This window comes from Mercenaria mercenaria, chromosome 11 (assembly GCF_021730395.1).
Source record: "Mercenaria mercenaria strain notata chromosome 11, MADL_Memer_1, whole genome shotgun sequence".
NCBI lineage: Eukaryota > Metazoa > Mollusca > Bivalvia > Venerida > Veneridae > Mercenaria > Mercenaria mercenaria.
Genome location: NC_069371.1, coordinates 47,846,470 through 47,871,888, shown reverse-complemented (window position 1 = coordinate 47,871,888; position 25,419 = coordinate 47,846,470). Strand labels below are relative to the sequence as shown.

Here is a 25,419-nt window from a genome sequence, read left to right as displayed (position 1 = left end):
ATGTCTTTTTGTCATTAACGCCGACCTAAAAGTGAATCTGCGCAACAGAAGTGACGACAATTAGCGCCTTTTTCCTGTCCGATTTTTGGGTCCTGCAACACGCTAAAAACGTTACATTTACGTACCCTCTTTCGGGCCTCATTGACGTGTTCAGTTTATTTTTAGATACAAACAAAATCGCGTTTAGTGACACAGAGGAACCGAACTTTATTCAGGTAACATTTCATAGATCATTAAAAATGAAACAATGACAGATGAAAAGGATGTAAAATTGTCCGAATCTGGGTCGCCAACCAGTACGTGACAAAATGTATGTAAGTATTGTTGCATATCGTTTGGAGTTTTATTGTGAAATATGTTTATACTGCAGTAGCTTCGTTGGTTCCATTCAAAGTGATATATTTATTCGGAGAAGTCCTATCTAACGTATTATATCTAGAAGTAATTGTGTTCATATTAAGGCTGGTTGCAGAGTTAGGTTTCTTTGATCCCAGTAGGTCTCTTGTTTCTCGACGTCTTCTATGTGTATATCTTAAAATGCTTATTACCTAAACAAAAAATTAAAAACGGTTATATATACACAAGTTTAAAGTTACATATAAGCATGCAAAATGGTAACTATCAATGTATACAGTTTCAAAAAGTCTCTTTAATTCAGTTAAAAAGTAACAAAATTTACAAATATATAATAACTGAGGCACCGAACCTTAAAGGGAAAGGCAACGCTGTTCTTGTGTTAACTCCATCTGCTAGGATTTCTTAAATCATTCAAAGAAGTAAAAGAATTTTCAAAATCTGATTAAAAATGAGAAAGTTATGAGCATTTAAATATTTGATCAAAATGGCGGCCATTTTGTTTCCATGGCAACAAAAACAAAATGGCGGCTTTGTTAAATTTCTAGATGTATATTTGAACTGTATTTACTTATTTTTGTGAAATAATTTATCTATATTTTTCAGCTATACTGAAAGAAATTACCATGTTTTACATCTTGCACTAAAAAAAGATAAGAAATTAATCTATTTAAAAGGTTATTTGCTAAATAAATAATTCAGCAGTGTGTAAATGACGTCATAAACAGACTAAAATGTCTGCCTCCATGATCAGCCATTTTCTTAAATTTCAAACTGCCATATCTTTTTCAATAGTGGTCCGATTTTAAAAATTCTTTCAGTGTTATGAAAGGCTTGAGGATAGCTTTCATATAAATTTAACTTATTGTCCAGCTTTCTTTGCCCTTTAAATAACAGATTTCTTCAAATTTAAATGAAAACGTTAACATTTACCTCACCATTACAAAGGCAAAAGATAACAGCCACGAACATTCCCTGAAAACATAATAATAATGAATATGAATAAGAGGTGAGTCTGGAGTATTCATGTCTCGTTTAGTTATGAACAACTAAATAAAAATATATCCAACCGAAATTAATATATCGTCAAACACTTTAAACATATAAATTACAATGTTAGTCTGGTATCGTCATGTTATGTTTATTTTGAACAACTAAATAAAGATGTATCCAACAAAAGTTAATACATCGTCGAACACTTTAAATATATGAATAACAATATGAGTAAGGTATCGTCATGTTTTGTTTTGTTGTGAAAACTAAATAAAGATGTATCCAACAAAAGTTAATACATCGTGGAACACTTTAAATATATGAATAACAATGTGAGTCTGTTTCTTTTGGTTATAAACTAAATAAAGATACGTCTAATCGATATTTGCATATTGTCAAGCACTTTTTATATTAAGGCCCGTTTAAGCATTTTGATACTTGCAACCCATAAAAATGAGGTTACATCTCTGTTTCCAACACCATGTTCTGTTGATTCCATTTCTAACTTAATATATTGATCTAGTAGAAGCTAAAACCAAATCTAGCTAATACTATGGTGCACGCATGAGATCAGGATACTATTGCAATAAAATTTGATATAACAGATCATACCTGTGAGTTTGTAACAAACTCTGAGAACCTCTCGTAGTTATAAAACCCGGCTGAATCTGCAGGTAGTCTATAGATTAAGACAAAAATCTGCACTCCAAACAATGGTATCAGTATGAATGTTGCCTTCAAAGCTTTTCTAAAAAATAGGTATGTTCATAAAGTCAAATATTTGTCTTAGTTTAGATCTAACTATTTATATTCCCTTTATATAGAAAGAAAATAACGTTTATTTGCGTAAAAACAAGACTGGTGCAGTGATTGCAAACGTAGTTTGACGTAATTTAAAAAAAAACAACACACATTTGACAAAACATTCAAAAATCGCCAGCGAGATTCATGCATTTGCTACAAGTTTATACACATCTCAACGCACACAAATTAACAACCAATCCTTATTTGAATCAAACAACTACTGCCTTTATGCTAAAACATATCAAATCTACATAACTATGTAAATGCACACTGCATTAAAGTCGAAGAAATTCAAATGTTTCCGCATAAAAATGGGACTCTAATATCTGACGTGCGTTCAGTAAAATATCTTATATCTATTTAGAACATTATTTCGGGGACGGGCGGGCACCTTGATAGAACCTTCAGCCTTCCGTATGAAAGTTGGAGGGCTTCATCACATGAAAATAATCTACATTTCCTTTGGGTAGTAGTACTACTAGAAGCAGGACCATTATGCAGATTGGAAATACTTTTATCATTATTATCAAGGGCAGATAGAAGGGGAGCGCATGAAAAATTCATAAAATCTAAAAAATAACATTGAGTCAAATAACTTAACTTAAACGTATGTTAGATAATACCGATTGAGATACACTTTCACGCACCCAGAACCACAATCTTTGATCTGCCCAGGATCATACAAATTTTTTGGTGTACAGATTTATTTTATCACAATGGCACATTTGTCCGAAATTAGCCTTTAACCTAGTTACATTTAACGAAGTTACCTTGAATAATTTGCAAATTTCTTAAAAACTGCTCTGCAAAATCTCATGAACATTAGAAAGTTTCAAGTCTCACTTGGGACGAAACATATTACGAGGCCATCTAACTGGCTTACAGAAGGCTGGTCTACCCAGGTACCCAACCATGGTGAAATAATGCCCAGAGAGGCACCTGGAATCTGCTTCCACTATGAAAAGCTGGAAAGTCGCCATATGACCTATACTTCTGTCTGTGCGACGTTGAACTCATTAAAAATAAAAATAAAACAGTGAAGCTCAAATATACTATAATATATCTTCTGTCAAAATCTTATTTTGAAATACAGCCGACCAACACATATAACCCCTAATGGTATCAGATCGTATACGAATATGTAACTGATCTTTGGCAATAAGCCCAATTTTAGCTGCTCTTAAATTACAGTTGATAAATAGATGAATGAATGAATGACTAAGTAATCAAAACAATGGTTTTCCTTTGATAACCTCTGCCAATATCTTCTATAATAAACGAGAACATAGGCGAACATGGGAATATGAAAAATGGGGAAAAACCAATTAATTATCGATGCTTGCGCACTGTACTGCTCTGAAACTGGAATTTATATAAATTAAAGCAACAGGTATGTTACATATGGACATTGGGATTATGGACTTACAAACTGACTGACCATAGGTACGAATATATAACTAAACTTTTGCAATCAGCCCAATTTATTTTGCTCTTAAATTACAGTTGATAAATAGATGAATGAATGAATGAATGAATGACTAAGTAATCAAAACAATGGTTTTCCTTTGATAACCTCTGCCAATATCTTCTATAATAAACGAGAACATAGGCGAACAGGGGAATATGAAAAATGGGGAAAAAACCAATTAATCATTGATGCTTGCGCACTGTAACAGGTATGTTACATATGGACATTAATTGGGATTATGGACTTATAAACTGACTGACCATAGGTTATTATTACTCATTTCTGTGAGGAACTATATAGGTAATTTTCATGATGTATGCTTTTTATTTTTATGATTTTTCTAAACGTATCGATATTTTTCTAAAGCAGACGTTTGCTTTGCAGATAATTTTCAGTTCACTCGCATAAAAAATATTACGAAAAATGTATATTACGCCAAGGTACACTACCGCTTTCCCCCTATTCGGCTTTGACATGCCATGGTTCATTTTTTCTTTTTTTTCATTTGACACTTCATGCAAACAGGGTTATTAGAGCAATATATACATGCAATGTAATTACTGAAACAGCCTATATTAAAGTAAAAAGGTACTTAGATATTGAACTTACCTGAAATTACTCGGTTCGTTAGGATGTACTTGCAGTTGAGTTAGAAGAATGCGAAGTATACTGCACAGGAAATATATATTGGCCTGAAATAATTACAAATAAATGTATATACATCAGTTTTTGTCTTTGGTATAATGTAATACTTGAACATTGCAACATATAACGTCATCAAGTAAAAACTAAACACACTTGCTTCTAAACTGATTATATTGTCAAAAAAAAATTCTTTGTCAGAACACTGATGATAAGAATGTCATTATAGTATCTGACATAGTTATAGTTTGACAATACACTACATTTAAAAATAATATATATTTAATTCCTTATATCATATCCTCCTAATAGGATCTAGTCTATATCATAAGAAAAGTAATCAAACTTTCAAAATGTTACTTCAAAACATAAGTTATCCTTTCGAGAACCAAATCTTCAAAACAATACTAACTATGCATGTTGTTTAATACAATGGAACGTGGATTCGCCGTGTAAACAAAATACTTTGGGAACCGGATACAGGCAATCCCTCCAGGACATAAAAAAACCTAGCAGTGACTTTGATAAAGCGGAGAAAACTTTCCCTCTAGTTTTACAGGTAACACAAAAACCCTACTTTTATCGTTTCAAAGAGGAAAACACAATTAGGGCGGATAAAATCCCTCACAGGATAAAAATCCTGCCATTTAGAATAGCAATGTTGCAGCCCAGTCGGAGAGGATTTGAACTAACCTGCTAAGAATCAAAACAGGGACTGCTATGAAATTGTAGCAGGAGGGATGTTCTCCACTTGAACAATACAATGGGAGGGTTTACCTACCTGTCAAACAGTGTGACTGAGTTTGTCCGCTCAATTAAAAAATCAATTGGAGTGGTATTGTCCAGTAGTGGTTTAGTGTGCCTCTAATACTGCGCTTGCATTGTACAACATTATCCTTTCATATGATTACAACTGTCAGGAAATTTATATTTTTATTTATTTTAATAGAACGCATGTTAGTTACATGTTGTTTTTTTTCTGTTGGACCTTTCCCTACCCCTCCCCTATACAACACAAAGATAACAACAACGCCACTTACTGCAAGACAGAAGAGATTAGGAGTGTAAATTATCCATTGCTTCTCGCCGATACTTTTTGCCCAACAACTGTAAAAACAAATATACAACTATTACAATTGCAGTAATGGTTTTGACTAAAATTCTTAAATGGTCAGACTTTCCTGATTCTTACAGAATCTGATAAAAAAACACGTTGTCATATCAAATAAAAACTTCAAATTATTCCAAATTTAATATAAGCCAAAATACTTATACTGTGTCAAGAACAGCGACCTCGTTGCAAATAACTACGACATATAAGAAATCACTTTGTTTATAACATTTATAGCATACAACGCCCAATTTCAGGTGTAAACAACGTATTTCGCCTGACGTTTACGAAGTCCAGCTTAAGGCTCTTCAGATTATCACGTGCATATAATGGCTATTTCGACGCTAATCATCTTCTTACTTCTGGCTTTGTTTGTGTTTGTTTTTAAGTTGATGCAGCCATGTTTAAAAAAAAAATTATATTCATTTCATTACCATGATACATCTTTCGTACTGCACGCCCGTCAATTTTACTTGGGAAATAGATTTCAGTTTTGCGTGCTTTGTTGGCAAATAAAACACGGTTTTGGGTTGAGTTCAGATGCGCATCTAAACGAAAATAAAACGTATTTTATTTGCCAACAACGCACGCAAACCTTAAACCTATTTCCATTCTAACACGTTCGAATTAACCAGGAATAGATACTAATCTGGAATCCTTTTAGGCCTAAATGGACGCAGTAAACCGGAATAGCCAAAAGTAGTATATTTTGCGAAACGCGTTTTAATCGACAAGACAATACACGGTAAAATCCTTTTCTTGTTTATATAAAAGACAATCTTTAAAGTGTAAGAATGCTAAATATAATTTAACAGCCAGGTAATTCTGTACGTTTGTTACACTGCAAGTCATGACTTTTGATGACCTTGAATAAACCCTTGGTTCAGTATATGGAACCGTCAAACATGCTACGAATGATATTTAACGGCAACTCTTGTTGCCTTATGAAATAAATCCTAGTTACGATCTTTTAACCCTTGCCCTGCTAAAGTTCTATAATGAACTTGTCCATCTATAAATTTGGACAGAACAATTAACTGTTAAAAGGGGTGCTTAACAAATGATATTGACTGAATGGCGAACAGTGCAGGTTAGTGCAGATCTTGATCAGATTACCCGGATATGCAGTAGTGATGGGCCGACAATAGGCGACAATCGAATAATCGTCGGCGTTGCATTCATGAGCGCGATCGCCGACTTCACTTTTCCCTGGCCGATTAATTACTTGGCACCATAAAACGGAAAATTTAGTTGTTTTTTACCTTTTTCTTTCTGGTATTTACTTTGGGGCAATTACGCAAAGGGAACCTACTCTATGTAAGAATGGCTTCCTCCAAAGTCTCGAAAGAAACTGAGGCATTTGTGATCACCCAGATTTTGGAAGGTTTATGGCTTTTCTCGGGAAAACCATCAACCTAAACTCTTTACATTAGTATGGCAATATGCATAGCGTGCCGTCAGACTTACACAAGCATATTAGCAAATGTATTTTCAAATTTTAATTTTGTGGGATTGAAACCTTTCCAGTCGTTAACAAAGAATCAATAAATTGTGAACACATGTACCTTTTTTGCTCAAAATATTTTTATTTAATAACAGAATATCACTGGACAAGTCCCTGGTGAAATTAAGACACGCACCTGATTTGAAGTTTACTATCTTCACAAATATTTATGATGTTACCTATCTCGAGTAGGGATACTATAGAACTAAGATATTTGATGTCTGTGTGGTTCATTTCTTAAGTAAAGACATAAAACATACACTGTGAGGTGAACTTATAGATATGCAACTAGAGTAACGGATTATCCGATTATATCCGATTAATCGAATCGGTTAGCTTGTCCGATTATGCCGATTAATCGGTTGTCAGATCTAACCGATTTGCCCATCACTAATATGCAGGCTGGTCATGATCTACGCTGGTCGCAAAGGCAGAATCAATCGTGTCCAGCATGATATGGGTTTAAGATTAGAATATATTTTTTTAAAAGTTTGCATATTAATTTCAAAATTTAGTAATGCTAGAACATCAATTATAAGTTTAAGCTCTCTTTAACCCGGGGTAAACACCATAAAATTAAACACTAGGGCCTTTGTCTTTTATTTGAACAGATGATACAAAGCAGATAATTATATATACTTTGTGAAAGTTCATTAAAATATCTGCATTGTATATTTGATAGGCGAGTGTTTTATTCATATAAACTCCAATTTTGAAACCTGCTAGAGGTCCAAATCAAGCGATTGATCCTTTGTGCCTTTTTTCGCTGATTATTTGAGTATTTCTTGGATCCTTGCAATTATGAGGGGTAAAGAGAATTTAACATTGTAGATCATTTTACCCGAACGTGTAGAACTATCTTTATTGCACTAATTGTCAGAACATATAAGTGTCGCGTTAATTTAGAAATATGCACACCCACAAATATGCATTCAAAACAAAAAAAAATCATTGTTCGATCAGACAAGAACAAGTTAAGCAATATTATGAAACTCTGTGATGTCAGTCTGCTAGTTCGTTCCAAAATAGAGTATATGTAAATATTTATCTTCAAACCAGTTTATCACTCCCATCATTATACCTGGTTTTCAATAACAAAATCTGTTCTTGCAGAGAGTGAATACCTCATATTACGTTAATACAAACTTTCGAAGTCGTCACAGGAAAAACAAAAGGAAAGCAGAAACGGATTTAATAGCTGTCTATCAAGCAGCGGAAGATATGCCGACAAACGCAATACAAACTGCATTGATTTATGGACCAAATATTAGAGATAAAAATATGAGCAAATTCTATTACAAAACTGTATCATTTTATTAGATTTCGTTGATAGACAATAAAGGGTACTGTTTGATGGCAAAATATCATTTTCTTTTTATTCTTTTTAATTGTATTTTATTTAAATAATGTTACAAAAAGCATGTTTGTCGCAAATTAGAATTATAAAAGTCATTCACATTAGCGTGAGTTTAACAGCTTTGCTATATTTCAATGCTTGATATTTATTTCATGTATTTAGCATTTGCTTAAATTCAGTTCTGAAAGAATATATTTAAATGGATTGTCTCCGCCTGAGAAATAACACATGCTTTATTTGTATTTGAATTCATATTAATATTGCTTATTACATCTTAGTCAGGAGTGCTATTTTACCTTTCGTCAGCTTGAGTGATTCTGACGACCATATAAGCTGTTGTGAAAATGAATGGGCTCCCTGAAATATTAATAAATAAAGACGATTTCTCTGACTAATTTCAAATACTTATCAAATTCAACAAACTTATATACATTCAGTTTAGAATCTAGAAACAGCAAAATCGATAGCAAGTCACACAACACGAAAAGTCAATAAACACGTAATAATTCATTCACTGTTCATATGAAATAGGTTACGGCCTTAATGTCTTCGTATCAGTCCCCAGCTGAAGAATAAAGGATATATCATAGACACCCAATGTGTTCGTTTCCCTCCGATCTTTAAAACATGCTGAAATCAGCAATATGCAGAAGTATAGCATTTTGATAAACTAAACTAAGATCTACTATTACGTTTCTCTTTATTAGTCCACTACTGGTTGAAAATCACCCTTGTTTTTAAAATTACGTCCCTTTGTTGTTACTATAAATAGATTATACTGTAACTTTTTTATTACTGGCCGTAGGAAAAAATCGAGACCAGTTTTCTGTGGTACAATATGCATGTTACATCCAATTTTTAGGTGTTTTTTGACCTATCTCTACCTGGTAAAGAGTTCCTTGTCGATTATATATATATATATATTTTTTTTTTTTTTTTTTTTTTTTTAGGATTAATTTCCCTCTGTTGTTAATATAAAGAACTTATATCATAACTTTTTATAATCGGCAAAAAAAAATATGATAATAACTGTAGGTTTTTATATATGCAATTTTTAATCCAAATGTTTTGTTATAACATATTGTATATATTATATATAGTGCAATTTTGTTTATACATCATTGACAGATATCAGTTCTTTATGTTTTACTGCAGTAGAGAAAATTAGGTGCCTTCCAGTAGGGGACTTTGTATTGCATGGCAATATTTCATTCACTTGTTATGTCTGTTTTTCTACCCTGAAAATTTCCAAAAGTATAACTTTCGAACAAATACTATGTGATATTTTTCACTGTGAAAATGGCAGACTCACTTTGCTTTATTCATTTCAATAATCGTTTTAAAAACAAGTAATAAAATGATATATTCAGGATTATATTACTTACCCCATCCTAAGACATAAAATGGAAGAAGTCGTTTAGGTGGAGAAAATGCATTAACAGTAAGTCTGTGTAGATACAGTCCCTCACAGAACATCCACATATAGTTAGTGCTGGTAAAATACAGCTTCAGATACGATAGTACTTTGCATTCCGCCTAAAACAAGGATACATAAAGGTATTACATAGTGGTTGTAAAATACAACTTCAGATAGATGGCAACCTAACCCAACAATATATAGAACCGTTAGATATTTAAGCGCTTGTGCAATACAGCTTCAGATACGGGAGGAATTTGCAGTCAGCCTAAATTAGCGATTCCAAACATGTAAAACTTTTATCATATGTTCCATACGTACATTCACTATTGAATCTTTATGTTAAAACATATTAAACGTAAGTTTTTATTTGCAAAACGCTTCTCAAATTCTTATTTGCCTTACAACAGACCAAAGTTTGGGACTGATTTATTAGATATATTTATCAAACGGTTAAGCACATAGTACATCTACCCGTAATATATTTCAAAATCCGTGAATAGTTTGTACTCGCCGTTAACAACCTATGACTTCTACAATTAATAACAACCCTGTTTTATCCGTAGATAATAACACTTAACAGTTTTAGTACGTTATATGTTTCTCGTCACCTTAAAACATACATTTCAACATGGTTCTAAATCGATAAGATATGTTTATAATGATGCAATATAAAATCCTATTATTTCTATTCATTCATCACCAAAGATCTTACAACCACGTCCATTTTATTTGTCAAACTACATTGTACTTCTACAATAAGAGCACCACTACACGAATCAACTTGACTTTTTGTTTCATACGACTTCAACAACTGTAAGTCTCTGAGATAAAACTACACCCAAACTTACATTAATGGGGTACATATTAGGATTTATCTCAGTTTTTTTTTCAAATTTAAAAACGGTACTTTTCTGGGTTTCTCTAAATAAAGTGTAAAAACAGTGGGCAGTAAGTTTAATTTAATAAAAACACTCGTGTAGCCTTCAAATAAGCTGCATCATTATTGATGTTAGTTGTAATTTCTAGGATACAGAAAAAAATCGGTATTTTGTTTTCTTCTGATATATCATAAGAGTTGTTATCCGTTTTAAATTGTTTATTATTACGGCGTTCATGTTCCTTTTAAAAGACATCATTAAGTTCAGCATGACCTTCAGGGAAATCAATTGTATATGGCAGTCTTTCAGTTTGCTTTGATAATAGATCTATCACTGTCAACATTTTATCACATCTCTTACATAGCCTGAAACATTAAGACAATATCCTCAAGAATGATGTGACAGTACGTAGATCGTATAGATTTCGCTGTTACTGTAAGCAGCTGTGAAAATGAACATCATATCAGTCGAGTTTCTCCGTATTCCAAAGGCACTTTAACAATACATCTGGCACGAACAAATGTAAACTATACGTACGTAAATATAAAATGCACGTTTTTTTCTACTGAAGTGATACGTATACCCAAGCTTTTGAGTAAAGCTTCTTTTGTCAGACACACATGTGTTTTTGTTGAAAATATTTCAAACTGGTTGCATTCTTAACTGGTTGAAGTTTAAAGTATTCTTTAGATCAATTGATAACACGTCGGATCGGCCCGACACCGGAAAGCAAAATATACTCATATACGACTGTTGCAGGGTTTTGACCTCATGACCTCATTGGTATTTATAATAATCGTATAAACTTTTGAACATACAGCATCATTTACAGCATTACCCTTTATATTAATCTAGCTTAAACGAAACAATACTATTTGTCGCAAACTTTAAACTCAGATATAAAGGATAAGTTTTTACTATCACAAAAGTCATAATATGTAATTTACAGACAGGTGAATGTACATTAAACGAAAATTGAAGACATGACATTTCAGAGGGTAGACAAATAAGAGCCCCGACTGAATCAGGTCTGAAGACAAAAATCAAAGCCGTTCAGTCACACCGGTCTTTGAAAACTGCTCATCAAGGATTTTCCACGTGTCTCGTCAGAAACAGCCAAATAGTAAAAGCGTAGCATTCGATTATTCAAAGGATGAACACAAAACATTCAGTGTTTCTAAAATAGTCGAAGCATACTCTCTTTTAACCCTTACCCTTACAGATGCGCAGGCTGATCTTGGTTTGCACTGGTCGCAAAGGCAGAATCACTTGCCGCGCAGGCTAAAGGTTAAAAACCCTTGTACACATAATTCTATTCAATATATTATGAATAATTAATATACATCTCTATAAAGTTTACTTAAGCTGTATGAATAAATGTTGTCTAGCACTTACTGAGTCCTTTTAATTAAAAACAAATGCAAACAAAAATGGATGTTATTCCTATTATTTCATCCGACTTAGCTTTAAAAAAGCTTCATTATACTTAACAGGCTATGTCTGATCGATATTACTCAGAACAAGTCAAACAAAGAAGGTATTTCAATAGTTAATGATGACAGATGAGACTAATTTGTGATACATATCTGGAATATTTACTAGAGAAAAACACGGAGAAAAAATGGGTTTGGTTGATTTATTAATTCATAATAATTATATGTTGTAACTATATTATTGTATCAATCAGCATCTTTTACAAGACTGAAAAACTTTGATATTCGAAATAATTATTAAGACAAAACATGTATTGGCGCGGCGTTGGGATTCTAATGTCGATAACAGTTACATATTATCAATTGAAAACGGAACTACATATCAATGTTTTAAGAACTGATTAATAAATCTGCCACGTCTTAACTTAAATATCATAATTCAAAATCAAGGTTCGCTCGTTCTTTTCCCTATACACCAAAATGACAAAGTATTTCCAGTGGAAGCGTCCTTTTAAAATGTCAGCCTCTCAGATTAGTTAAGGTGACTGTTCGATGTTGGTGCCCCACTGTGTACCTTTATTTGTTCGTTTTGTCCACGTGTTTGCCTCTGTGTGTGAGTGTGTGTGTTGGTAGTGTGCACATCTGCTTGCTGTGAGTTCTATTTTTGGGGAGGCTGCGTTTTTGGAACGTGGCATTCACTGTTTGATATGTATCCTTGTTTTTATTTGCTTCTTAAAAACGGTATTAAAAGCCGAAAACACTAAATTAAGCCTGGTCCAGCTCTGTAGACTACGTTCAATGACAAACTGAGTAACAAAAAGAACCATTGATGTCAATGTAAAACCATGACCTGTTTCGTTTAAATATTCCCGATTTTTAAAATCAATGATATATAATGTTTTGCTGAGGACAGTCTGGTACATGTATATCAATTATAAGCTTCGATATTTACAGTTTTATTGAAAACCAGATGTTCTCAATTGCAGTAGCGAAATCGGAGGTAATCTTGAATTGATTATTTGGTATAAAGTAAATGGCAATAATAAAGACGTTTGAACGTCGGTTGTTTTATATTGTTGTAAATTTAGGTAACTGAAATGAAGAAATGTACAACATTTACACCCAAATTATTGTATTGTCGTATACGCTATTTGCTTCTCATCCGAATTAAAGATACTAGTCATTTAAGACATGAAACACATGCTTCTGTCAATTTCATGAAAATCTGGTATTTCAAATTCGTAGCATTTTCGCAGCATTTTTTCGTACGCTTATCTATGCTGGATTAATCAGATTCCTGGGTTAATCAGATTCATATAAATGTTAATAGGAAAATAGCAATGAAATACATTATGCCTCTTCCTAAGATTATACCCTCTGCCAACCTGTCTGGTCGTACTTTGTATCGACGTTATAATGAAAAAAGATTTAGTTATCTTCTCTATAATTTTGTCTGCAAAAGTCCATAAACGCCTTATTTTGAATATTTCATAAAGTACTTATGGGACTGGAGAAAATGAGAAAAGTTTGGAGTAGATTAAATACGATGAAGGTTAGATAAGACGCAGATAATAACATACATATAATAAGAACGCTTTCATACACCATCAATCCCAGAGAATATAAATGGTGGTCGGTAGTATCTTTAAAGTGTAAAGCGTACGGACTGAACCCACTAAATAAAATTTCTAATTGGCCTTACATTAATCCCATAGAATATAAATAGTAGTAGATCATTTTCAGGTTTAGACGTACGATGAACACTACAATTACATTACATTACTGGCCTTTGTGTATTTAGATATTTTTGTGAACTAATGACCTTACATTTCCTATATCTCATTTTACTTACCATTGTGCACATTTTGGACTTGGAGGGATAAACATTTTAGGACCATAGTCCGGTTGAAATAAATCTTATTTGGAAAAATTTCGACAGATTTATTGTCTGAATGAAGCATGTGTAAATGATGAGTTCTGAATGTCATGTCAATGCAAAAGTTATTGATACAGTAGATTCAACATAAGTAAAACACCAAACTTATCAATTTCTGATACTTCGAAAACTTGCAGCAATAACAGTAGTTGGTTTAATAAGCCCATCCAGGAAACAGAAAACCAACTGATAATAATCTTTAATATTTCCTAGGCTCATTAAATCCCATCTGCAAAAGTAGCATAAAAACATTGCCTTCATTCAGACAATAAATCTGTCGAATTTTTTCCAAATAAGATTTATTTCAACCGGACTATGGTCCTAAAATGTTTATCCCTCCAAGTCCAAAATGTGCACAATGGTCTGGACATTTAGCAGTCAAGTGATCTGTTTAATTGTTTACCACGAAAGCACACTAAACTGTATTGGTTAATACACACATACTATGTTTCGTTAATGCAAATAGATAAGCTTCTTGCTCGCTTGTATTGTTGCAGAAATGGTCATACGAGGTATTAAAATAACTTTGTTTTTACTTTTTACATACAATGGTGTTATTATTATAAACTAGCTGTTACAATCGACTATCCCTTTCTTTTAATGAAATTAATTATCTTAATATGATTGTTGAATCCAATTGAAAGATTTACAAAAATAGTTATAATAAATATAGAGTAAGTATTCAATTTCATATAGTAAGCAATATAATTAATACTTATTGTGGTTATTAATAAATACGAAATACAAAAATGATTAAAAGTCCACTTACTGAATTTTTATACAGCATCGTTTCCGAAACTTTACTGTTTGTGATTCTGTCATAGGTGACAACGGTATTCCATAGTATAGTAAATACGCCACTAAGAATCAAACTAATAAAGAAGTTAACATGTAGACGGATCCGATGTTGGTGAATGAGAGACCTGCAATAGGTTCAGGTTCAAAGTATAACAGTTTTTCATATAAACACTACAAATAGATCTGCAAAAGATACAAAGTATATCAGGAGTCATCTCTTTATTTGATATTCTCGTAATATACTTAACACTTATCAACGTTTAATGTATATGAATGCCAGATCTTCAATAGGTGCAAAGTAGGTATTTCATGTAGGCATTTATATATAACTAAACATAGGCGCAGGTTAGCACGCGAGGAAAAACAAAGCAAGGACTACATTAATAAGAATCCTGCAGACTTTCTCCAGTAAACATTTCGTGTCAACAAAGGTTAAGCCAGATAATGTTTTAATGCACAGTGGTCGTGCATTGTTGCATCTTTTTTTTCTACCGAAGTTTTTAATCAAATCTAAATATATATCTATATATGTTTGACAATTTACCAAAGAAGTATACACAGAATCGCAACAGGAGATAATCTCGCGTAGACTCGTATTCCCGCGTTTACTGGCGTTATCTACAGACGCTTATCAATGTATTACACTCGCGATACGGCCGGCACGTAAAAAAAAAACGAATCGGGTCCAATTTTTAAATTCTCACACCTCCAATCATAAATTCATTCTACCCTGTGTAGAAAAAACAACATTAAAAAACAACATTAACATTATAAACAAACGATCTGATAGAAAGTTTTTCACGACACCAATTTTCATCCTTCTTCTTTCTGTTTCATACACCGGTAAAACGAAATCTCGTTCAGTTCCCACGTGATATTGGCGTGATTCTATATGCCTTTTAACTTCCGTATCTATTTATTTTTATTGCTCTTTGAATTTACCAACAAATCCTTCTAATATTACATTCTGTATGTCTAAAATGGAAGGGATTGATACCTACTTGTAACGAACGAAGATGATAACTGAGGGAACGAGGCACAGGAGACTGGCTATCTGACAGCCTAGACTGATATATATGGAAATCTTCAGCTCCTGAAAGAAAAACAACTAATACTAGTGGTAAATGTGCAACATTTATAGTGTAATTCGTGATAGTATAACCGTCACTGGTGATGGATTTACATCTCATATTTGAAATTGACCTTTTGGTGATCGATTAATATTACATATTCGAAGTTAACCTTTAAAAATAGTTAAAATCAGACATTGATCTAAGGGTATATGCATTACGGTTTGAAGGTTATGAACTTAAAGAAATTCATAAAATAGAGTAAACAAAAATATCATTATTTTATTAAATAATGTAAATATTTTATATATGAACATATACAGAGACGTTTGGTGTAAAATGCAAATTATGAAGACATCTATGATGACTTGCCAATAGTTTTGTCATAGAGAAAACTCTGCTAACCTATGCGACATTGCCAATAGAATAACAGTGCTGTTTCCACAGGTTCAGGCACATCAATTTAATGAAGGCTGAGATATTTTAGATTACTCAACATCATTTACATAACTTCTTTCATAATGGAACACGGTTTTCACTGATGACACAGATATTGCAGAGTTGATACATGTGTCTAAAGACCATAGACTATGAATGTTGTATATGAGGTGAAGGTAACACATAGTACAAAGCAAGAATTACAAAAATCATTATACAGACACCTCAAAAAAATCTCCATCAGCTAAGCTTTAAAAAACACAACCAGTTATCACATCATGATCGACGCACACACCACACGACAGTACTAGATTCTTTTAATAAAAAATAATGACACGAGGTCACATGCCGGATTATTTTAAACAATAAGGTATACAGAAATTACATAGTGTACAATACCGGTACCTCTCATACACTATTTATTCATACACTATTTAAAAGACATCTTTTAATATTATAGTATGAGCAATGTAAAATATCTTAAATGTTCTAAAGAAAGGTACAAGACATATCTGACAGAATCTTTTACTGTTCTTTTTAAAATATTAACAGGATGAAATTGATGCATATACATATTTTTATATGACTGTTTGAAAATATAATGTCTGATTGATCCAATTATTTGATAAATGTGTAAATAGAGATAGTGTATAAATGGCTTTATCATTTAATGATTACAAATATTTCATTGTACATGTATATTTCAGTTTCGAAGATAAAAATAAAACTATTATTATCAAATAAATAAAACTCAACATAGCTGAGCGACTGAACTTGATCCACTAATTCCGTACTAGGTTGTTCGTGAATTGTGGCTTTATTTTGCAAGGTCTAGCTATATCATTAAGTGGTGCACATCGTTCTAAAGGCATCCAGGGGTAATACAGTGGTAGGACCGTTTTGAATTTTAAGATACTTTGAATATTAATGTCAATGTTATAATTAAAACGTATTTAACCTTTCTAAAATTATGGCGCATTAAAATATTGATAAAATATTTCTTCAAACGGTTTTTAAAAATGTTTACCTGCCATTGGCATGGAAATTTTGATTTCATGCTAGCTAGGTTAGCGGGTAGGTCTTAAAAATCCATAACGTGACTATTGGAATTTTATAACTGTTTACATTTCGTCTCTGCAAAAATTACTAAAATTTGCATTTGAAAAATTCCGTCAATGATATTATTCAATGATAAATTCAAAACTAATGAAGTTGTAATCAGATTATATTACCCGTATCAATTCAGTCAGAATGTCAATGGTTCTTATGAAATTACCAAGTTTAACTTTCAGGCATCCCTCGGCATCACTAGTTGACGCAATCGACAAGCTGTATGTGTTCTCGATAACTGGTGGAAGTTGTGTTATCCAATATTACTTGGTTCCGAGATTTTGCTATTCAATTACCCAGTTAAGTTTCCCCTAGACATTCATACTATACAATAATACGTAATTATTTGTACCTGATAATTTAGGCAAGGTGTGTAATCTGTCCAGTCATGTGGACCTTTCTTCAACCATGTTCCGTCAAGCTGACATGACTTCAACGCAGACCCTACAACAACATTGTTTAACAACATTAAATCCACATGAAACTTTAAACTGTTTGTATTAATTTTTATTACAAACAAGAACAAGCATAGTAAGGGGTTGTAGAAACCGCGTTCGATATCTTGATTCGAGCTATTTCTATTAGGTTTCAGTCTTACCGGTACGTCTTCCATCCGGTACGTCAAAAAGAATATTTGTCCCTAATAGAAGTAGGTTTAACATCCTCGTGGATTCAGAACAAGCAATCGGTCAGTATCTGCTCTACCCCCCGCCCCCACCCCCGCCACACACACACCCCACAACACACACACCTTTGTTATATTGTTAAATTGTAAATTTCTATGAGAAAACAGTAAAATAATCAGAAGCCTTTACATAAGTCGTATTTTTCAGCATGTAAGATATTTTTGTAACTTACTTGTAGGCACTGAGTATTGTAGGAAATCCGGACACGGGACAGTACTTGTGCGTCCTGGAGTCCCTGAATCCCAGCAAGCGTATCCATCCCATGTTGAAGCACATGTTTCATTGACGTCATCAGCGCGTGAACTTAGCTGGTGTTTACAACACTTCCGGCCAGCAGAACAGCATGATATCCACCTGTTACATTCATCTGTTGTAAGTGTTGAACAGATTATTTCTACTGCAGTACTGTTGTCAATATCAGGGACAATGTTTTCACCATTATTATAGCTTGATCCGTTTGCTTTACTCACCAAGTCGCGATTATTTGTGTGAGGTTTGAGATTTCCGTTAGGAAATAGAAAGTAGTAGCACCAGGCACACGCATGAAAATAAAAGTCGCCTTGTTTGAAGATTCCAAATTTACTCCTACAGTTACTGACGAAACAGTCAGTCTGAAAAAGAAAGAGTTCCATAATGTCAAATTGAGTTATAGAATGTTGTTGCAAGAAACGACAATTTAGCCAGTGACGAAAATGTTTGGCACCATGGTGAAAAGCTATATTCAACTGTCAAATCAGACGTTTGTTTGATGCGAATTCCAAATTTTCAGAAGTTTTTTTGCTTCCTTCTAAGATGTTATAGTGAACTTTCCTAAATGAATAAAACATAAGGATACTACAACTTATTCATTTGAAGTCCAAAATTATCTTGAATCCATAAATATATTGAATCTCTCTTCTTGTCTATCCCTGTCTTTCTTTCTGTCTGCCTGTCTGTCTGTCTGTCTATCGCTAGGTTCGCTATTAAAGGAATATTACTTTATCTAACTTATATTGATTTCTCCATCTTGTCCGATAGTTCAACAACAGTCTTTTCAATCTAAAAATTCAGAATAATGTAGAGAGAGGACGTCTATGATATTTCTAAACTCGGTTCTGATCTACTACAGCTACAGTGCAGTCTAGCTAAGGTTTCTAAGAAAGTAACTCTTATACCAAAGATATAGGTTTACTACAGTCTGTAAATTTCGTGTAATTTGAAGAAAACATTGTGGTATATAGATATTTGTGCCAGTCAGATAGAGGTATTTTCAAAACCTTTGAAATGCACCTGCAGCAGAACGTAAACGGTGCTAATCGCACAGCTTGGTTTGATGTTATTTGTTTTAAGAAATTTGATTGGGCGAAAGAGATTATGTCGTAAGATTTTATTTTCCGATGAGTTCAATGGCGGACACTGTTCATAAATATTTATAAATGTCTGTTGAAACATTACTATTTTTTTTTTCTTTTATATATCGTGAGTTGTATAATTTGGAACAAAAACATACAAATAATCAAAATAACGGTAAAAATTATTTTGACGACAAGATTTTACGGAACATTTCTTTAAAGATTCTTGAGAAAGCCAAAAACACAGTTTAAAATAATATCTCCTCTTACATAAACATTAGTAAATTCAAATCAGTATAACAAACTCACTTAGAACTCAAAAAAGCCAAGCTCACATGTTGCGCAATGTCTGCAAATGCTACAAAGACACAACACGCCTAGCATTATATGAAAATGATGTTTATGTGTAAAAAAACTTACATATGTATGCTAATGTAATATATATATATATTACAATAAAGATTATTGAAAATAAACTCTGTAAACAAATCCTTTGGAAGGAAGGAATAAACAAAGAAGAATAATAGCAGACTTGTTTTGATTGAGTATGTTCTTGAGAGGTAATGAAATGTGCACCACCTCTCACGACCCTATGCCGGCTTAAGCGGAACTCTATAACACATATGTTGAATGGACTCCATTATCCCAAACGACGAGAAAATAAAAAAAAGTTTTTAAAGTTATTTATATTAATATCATATATATTATGGATCACTATGTATGACTTTTACCTAAAGGTATTACCAGCTTTACTTTTCAGAATATGATCATTTAAATGTGAAAAAAAGACAACCATATATTTTCTCCTAGAATAAATTTAAAATTATTTGATTATCATTTTACCCTATGAATTTTAATCAGGATTTTTTTACCTTTTACTGTTTTTTTTTTCTAACTCCATCATGTATATAAAGACACACGGAACAATGCATATTTCCATAAATTAAACAGCGTAGTTTTAAAAATGTCGAGACAAGACAAGAGTTTCTAAAGTTCGAATTCGAATTTCATGCGACTAAAAACAGTTTTATTTTAAAATATACACAAAGTAAGTTTATAATATTAAAAACTAAAAGTAAATGATAGTCTTAAACAAGATACATGAATCATTTATCTCACTTATCCAGATACTTACATTTGAAATGAATTGTATCCATAAAATACAATAATAAAGATGCTTCATAGCGAAAATTGTCTCAATGAAAATTCAGTTTTCCATGCGAGTAAGCAACTCTGAAAATGATGCTCGAATTCCTTGTGTTATATCGTAAACAAAACTATTCACAAATCAGTACGAAAACTCTGGTGGTAAACATTAATTTATAGTGTATCAATATCGTGAAAATTTATGGAAACATTACACTCCATCTCACTTCTTAACAAGTGAAATAATTTTATTGCTGCTCTAGCCGCCGCTACTGTTTCGTTCGAGATAATACCGATGGCGGTCTGTTGTCTTTTCCTTTAAATTTATACAAAACTGCATATTCTCTTTTACTGCTCTAATAATGACATTAGTTTTGCAGCTGAAGACTTTAAGTTGGAGATATTGATGTAAAGTTACGTGAGAATTTCATTTTATAAAGATACATTGTATTAATAAAGCCACTTTTGTGCAGATATTTACGAGAAAACGTACAATACGAAACATATAGAGTACTTATAGGACAAAGGGCTCAGACAGAAACTGAAATTAATCTTTTTATCATATATACAACATCCAATTTGATAACGACTTAGAAACAAAATCATATTCGTTAGATATTGTATGTAGTAGCACCAGGCACACACATGAAAATAAAAGTCGCCTTGTTTGAAGATTCCAAGTTTACTCCTACAGTTACTGACAAAACTGTCAGTCTGAAAAAAGAAAATGTTCCATAATGACAAATTGAGTTACAGAATGTTGTTGCAAGAAACGACAATTTAGCCAGTAACAAAATTGTTTGGCATCATAGTTAAAAGTTATATTTAACTGTCAAATTAAACGATTGTTTGACGCGAATACCGAGTTTTCTGGAGCCATGAGCGGTTTACTGGTTTGTGTAAAATTGAAACTAATGAAATATGTAAAAGGTAAAATAAAACATGTAAGAGGGAAACATATAATTTACTATAGATTAAGAAAATGGGAAACAGCTTGGTTTTCTCGTGAAATACCACTATATACCAATATCAGTCGTTTTCCAACTTCCTTCTAAGATCTCATAGCGTATTTTCTAACGTAAATAAAACATGTGGTAACCATAATATATTCATTTCGAAGTTCGAAGGTACCTCGAATTAATAAAAACATTAAATCTCTCTTCCTGTCTCTGTCCCTCTCTGTCTGTCTGTCTGTCTGTCTCTTGGTTCGCTATTTAAAGAATACAACTATATCTTTTTTTATTGATTTCTCCATCTTGTTCGAGTGTTCAACAATACTCTTTTAAAATTTACACGTCAGAATGATGTAGAGCCTTAACTGCCAAAAGAGGACGTCTGTCATCTTTCCAACTTGATCCTGATGTTGAAACTTAGGCGCTCTCTAGGAACCTCACTCTTATACCAAAGTCAAGGTTTTACTACAGTCTGTGAATGTTCGTGTATTTTTAAGACAACATTGTGGTATACATATATTTATGCCAGTCAGTTAGAGGTACGGTATAAACTTCAAAGTGCGCCTGCATGAGGATATATCTGGTACTAAATGCACAGACAAACGCTTTGTCTAGTGCTGCTTGGTTTGCTGTTATTTGTTACAAGAAATTTGAAAGAGACTACTTGGCCAGATTTTACTTCGATAAGTTCAATGGCAGATACCTTTCATAAATATTTATAAATATAGGGATAATGCATGTTTTTTCGTGTTATAACATCTGCAGAATCCCGAGGGATTCTGAAAAAGTTTTAACACGAAAAGAACATGCGCTAACTCTATAATAGCATAAAACGTGTAAAAAACAAGTAAATGAATGTAGTATCCCTCGACGTCATTAAAGTTCCATGAAATGCGCGGTAAAGTCTACGTTCTTTTTTCACGTTGACGTCATTTTTCTTTTGAATTATCCATTTTAGGGTCGTAATGCGTTTACGCTTTGCCACGGACCGCGCATATATAAAAAAAGTGTTATTACAGCACGTGAGCGCAAGAATCTCTCTGTTAACACATCTTTCCTCTCCTGTAAAGTGACAATACCAGCTGTTTTATGCTAGAATGTTTGTTGAAACTTTTCTGTTAAATTCTTTTCTTTCATATATTTTGAGTTGTATAATTTGCAACAGATTCATATTACATAATCAAAATAACGGTAAAAATTTATTTTGACGACAAGATTGAACAGAGTGAAGTAAATTGAAAACTGGCAAAATGATTTGTGTGACTATACTCATTGACAGATTATTTTCAAGAAAGTAACCATACCCTGAAGCAGATTCTGAATTGTTTTCAGCATTTATGGTGCTTAGATTTAAAACATCAAACACTGCAAAGAAATATTTTTTATTGAGTTTTATAGATTAATTTCTGTATTTTCTGAGTGAAATGCACGCTATTAAATTTGTAGAATAACGTGCTCATTTTTTTTTTTTTTTTTTTTTTTTTTTTTTTTTAGGCACTTGATTCAATTTGCCATAATACTACAATTGTAACACATGCATGAGAATCATTATTGTCATAAATTTTAGGAGTTAAAGTATGTCAGGAATGGCAAGTTACTTTTAAACATTTTAACTCAATGACTTTATTCCTTTGATTTGTATCATGATTAAGATTTATGTAACAACTTCCTGTTCAGATTTAAGTTTCCGCGTATTTTTCATTTCTAAATTTGTTTCACTCTCAATATTGGATTTCGTATCTCTTAATATGTCTCAAATTATGAAAGTATGTTTTACAAGTAAAAATTTTTTTGTACATTTGAGCAGCATGCCTGTAAAGAGCAAGGCACAGCCACAGCTTAAAATAGTATCTTCTCTAACACAAACAATAGTAAATTCAAACCAGTATAACAAACTCACCTAGATCTCAAAGAAGCCAAGCTTACTTATTGAGCAAATGCAACAAGGGTCCATAGTTAAAGACACAACACGTCTGTGACAGATTTCCAGAACATATAAAAGAAGTATTATATATGACATTAACCTAAAGATATTACCAGCTTAACTTTTCATACTCATCATTTAAATGTGAAGAAAAAAGAGAACCCCAAATCTAAAATTATTTAATTATCATTTTACCCTTTGATTTTTATCTAGCATTTTTATTCGTTTGCTGCATAGAAACGGAATAGTCAGTAATATTATAGTGTGTTTGTTAAGTGTAAATTGTTTTGAGTTTCAACATTTAAAGCTATTTATATTAACTTTTAAAATGTTTATAGATCTAGTAATATCTTTATTATCAGGATAACATTTATTATATATATTTAAATAAATTTATGTTTTGTTGTTATTGTTGTTGTTTTTCATCAAAAGATAGTGTTACTAGTTAGTTCGGGTGTTTTAAATTCATAATAAAAACACGGGATTCATGTAATACAATACTGATACTGAATCTTTTAGAAATATGTGAGCCTATTAATGAAAATAAAGGTTTATTATATAAGTTCAAACAATGGCAGTGTCAAATTAACTTGAATTATAAAACCGAATTATAATATCATTTTAACTGAACTTGAACAAAGTGATAGTGCAACGTTCATCTCAAACAACTGAAATGATTAGAATTTGCATTCTATCTAATGCAATCAGGTCAAACTGTATATAAACATATAGAAATATGTGAGCCTATTAATGAAAATAAAGGTTTATTATATAAGTTCAAACAATGGAAGTGATAAATTAATTTGAATTATAAAACCGAATTATAATATCATTTTAACTGAACTTGAACAAAGTGATAGTGCAACGTTCATCTCAAACAATAGAAATGATTAGAATTTGCATTCTATCTAATGCAATCAGGTCAAGCTGTATATAAACTCCTACGGAACAATGCTTATTTCCATTAGGTAAATAGTACATAATGGGTTTATAAAAAAATCCTTAGTTCATAGATTTTGAGACCAGACCACAGTTTCTGCAGTTCGAATTTTGAACTTCATGCGACTAAAAGCAGTTTGTTTTACAGCATACACAAAGTAAGTTTATAACATTCAAAACTATTATTCATTTTGACTTATCCACATACTTACATTTGAAACAAAGCTTATCCATAAAATAAGACAATACAGATGTTTCATAGTGAAAAATATCTCAATGAAAACACAGTATTGTAATGGTTTGTTCTATTCCATGCAAATAAGCAGCTCTGAAAAGTATGCTCGAATTCCTTTTGTTTTTATGGTAAAGCAAATTATTCCAAAAGGGATACGAAATATCCGGTGATAAATATTTATTTATAGTATAACAGTATCGAGAAAATTTACGGACACAATACATTCCATCTCACTTCCTCTTAACAAGTGAAATAATTTTCTTCCTCCTCTAGCTGCCGCCACTGCTTCAGTTCCCGATAATACCGATGGCGGTCTGTTGCGTGCTTCCCTATTTATGCAAACCTGCATATTCTCATTTTACAGCTCTAATAAAATGTCAGTAATTTTGGAGCTGAACATTTTATGTTGGAGACACTGATGTGTAGCTTAATTAACACTTCCTACCGACAGAATTTCTTTAAACTTTGTGTACTGACTGAGAATCAAGTTTAAAACGGAAATATGTATTAAAAAGTCATAGGTACCGGTGCTTGATATTGAATAATCTGCCCTTGAAAATCAGAAAATACTAAAATATCCAATTTTCAAGGGCAGATAATTCAAGATTAAGGCAAGGAAACTATGCATTTTAATCTAAATTTCTGTTTCAGTCATCATTTGCATACAATGACATGGGGCAAACTTTTCTTACGGATAGAATTTCTTCTTTACTGACAGAGAATCAAATAAATAACAGAAACTGTCAGATGTGTCTTTAAAGTCACTTTTATGTAGATGATGCTGTTATGTTGTTTACGAGAAAACTTGCAATTAGAAAACATATATAGTACTAATATGACAAAGGGCTCACACAGAAAATGAAATGAATCTTTTTATCATATAGTTTTT

At 32.3% G+C, this 25,419-nt stretch overlaps 1 protein-coding gene across 1 annotated transcript; it reads right to left on the bottom strand.

The window, feature by feature from the left end:
* Nucleotides 1–24,805, bottom strand: LOC123532386 (calcitonin gene-related peptide type 1 receptor-like). Its single transcript, XM_053517373.1, has 12 exons — nucleotides 24,508–24,805; nucleotides 18,175–18,613; nucleotides 17,669–17,760; nucleotides 15,700–15,791; nucleotides 14,670–14,823; nucleotides 9,619–9,769; nucleotides 8,530–8,590; nucleotides 5,302–5,368; nucleotides 4,229–4,311; nucleotides 1,960–2,095; nucleotides 1,288–1,329; nucleotides 1–548 (listed from the first exon to the last, which is right to left on the bottom strand). The coding sequence occupies exons 1-12, from the start codon at nucleotides 24,553–24,555 to the stop codon at nucleotides 360–362; spliced, it is 1,554 nt and encodes a 517-aa protein (XP_053373348.1). The 5' UTR covers nucleotides 24,556–24,805; the 3' UTR covers nucleotides 1–359.
* Nucleotides 24,806–25,419: the final 614 nt, after the last annotated feature.

Coding starts and splice junctions, on each gene's coding strand:
- LOC123532386 (XM_053517373.1), bottom strand. CDS start 24,555: ATGAAACATCTGTATTGTCTTATTTTATGGATAAGCTTTGTTTCAAAT. Junction 17,761..18,174: donor ACAATACTCAGTGCCTACAA/GTAAGTTACAAA, acceptor ATGTTGTTGTAG/GGTCTGCGTTGAAGTCATGT. Junction 1,330..1,959: donor AGTTTGTTACAAACTCACAG/GTATGATCTGTT, acceptor TTATGTTTTCAG/GGAATGTTCGTGGCTGTTAT.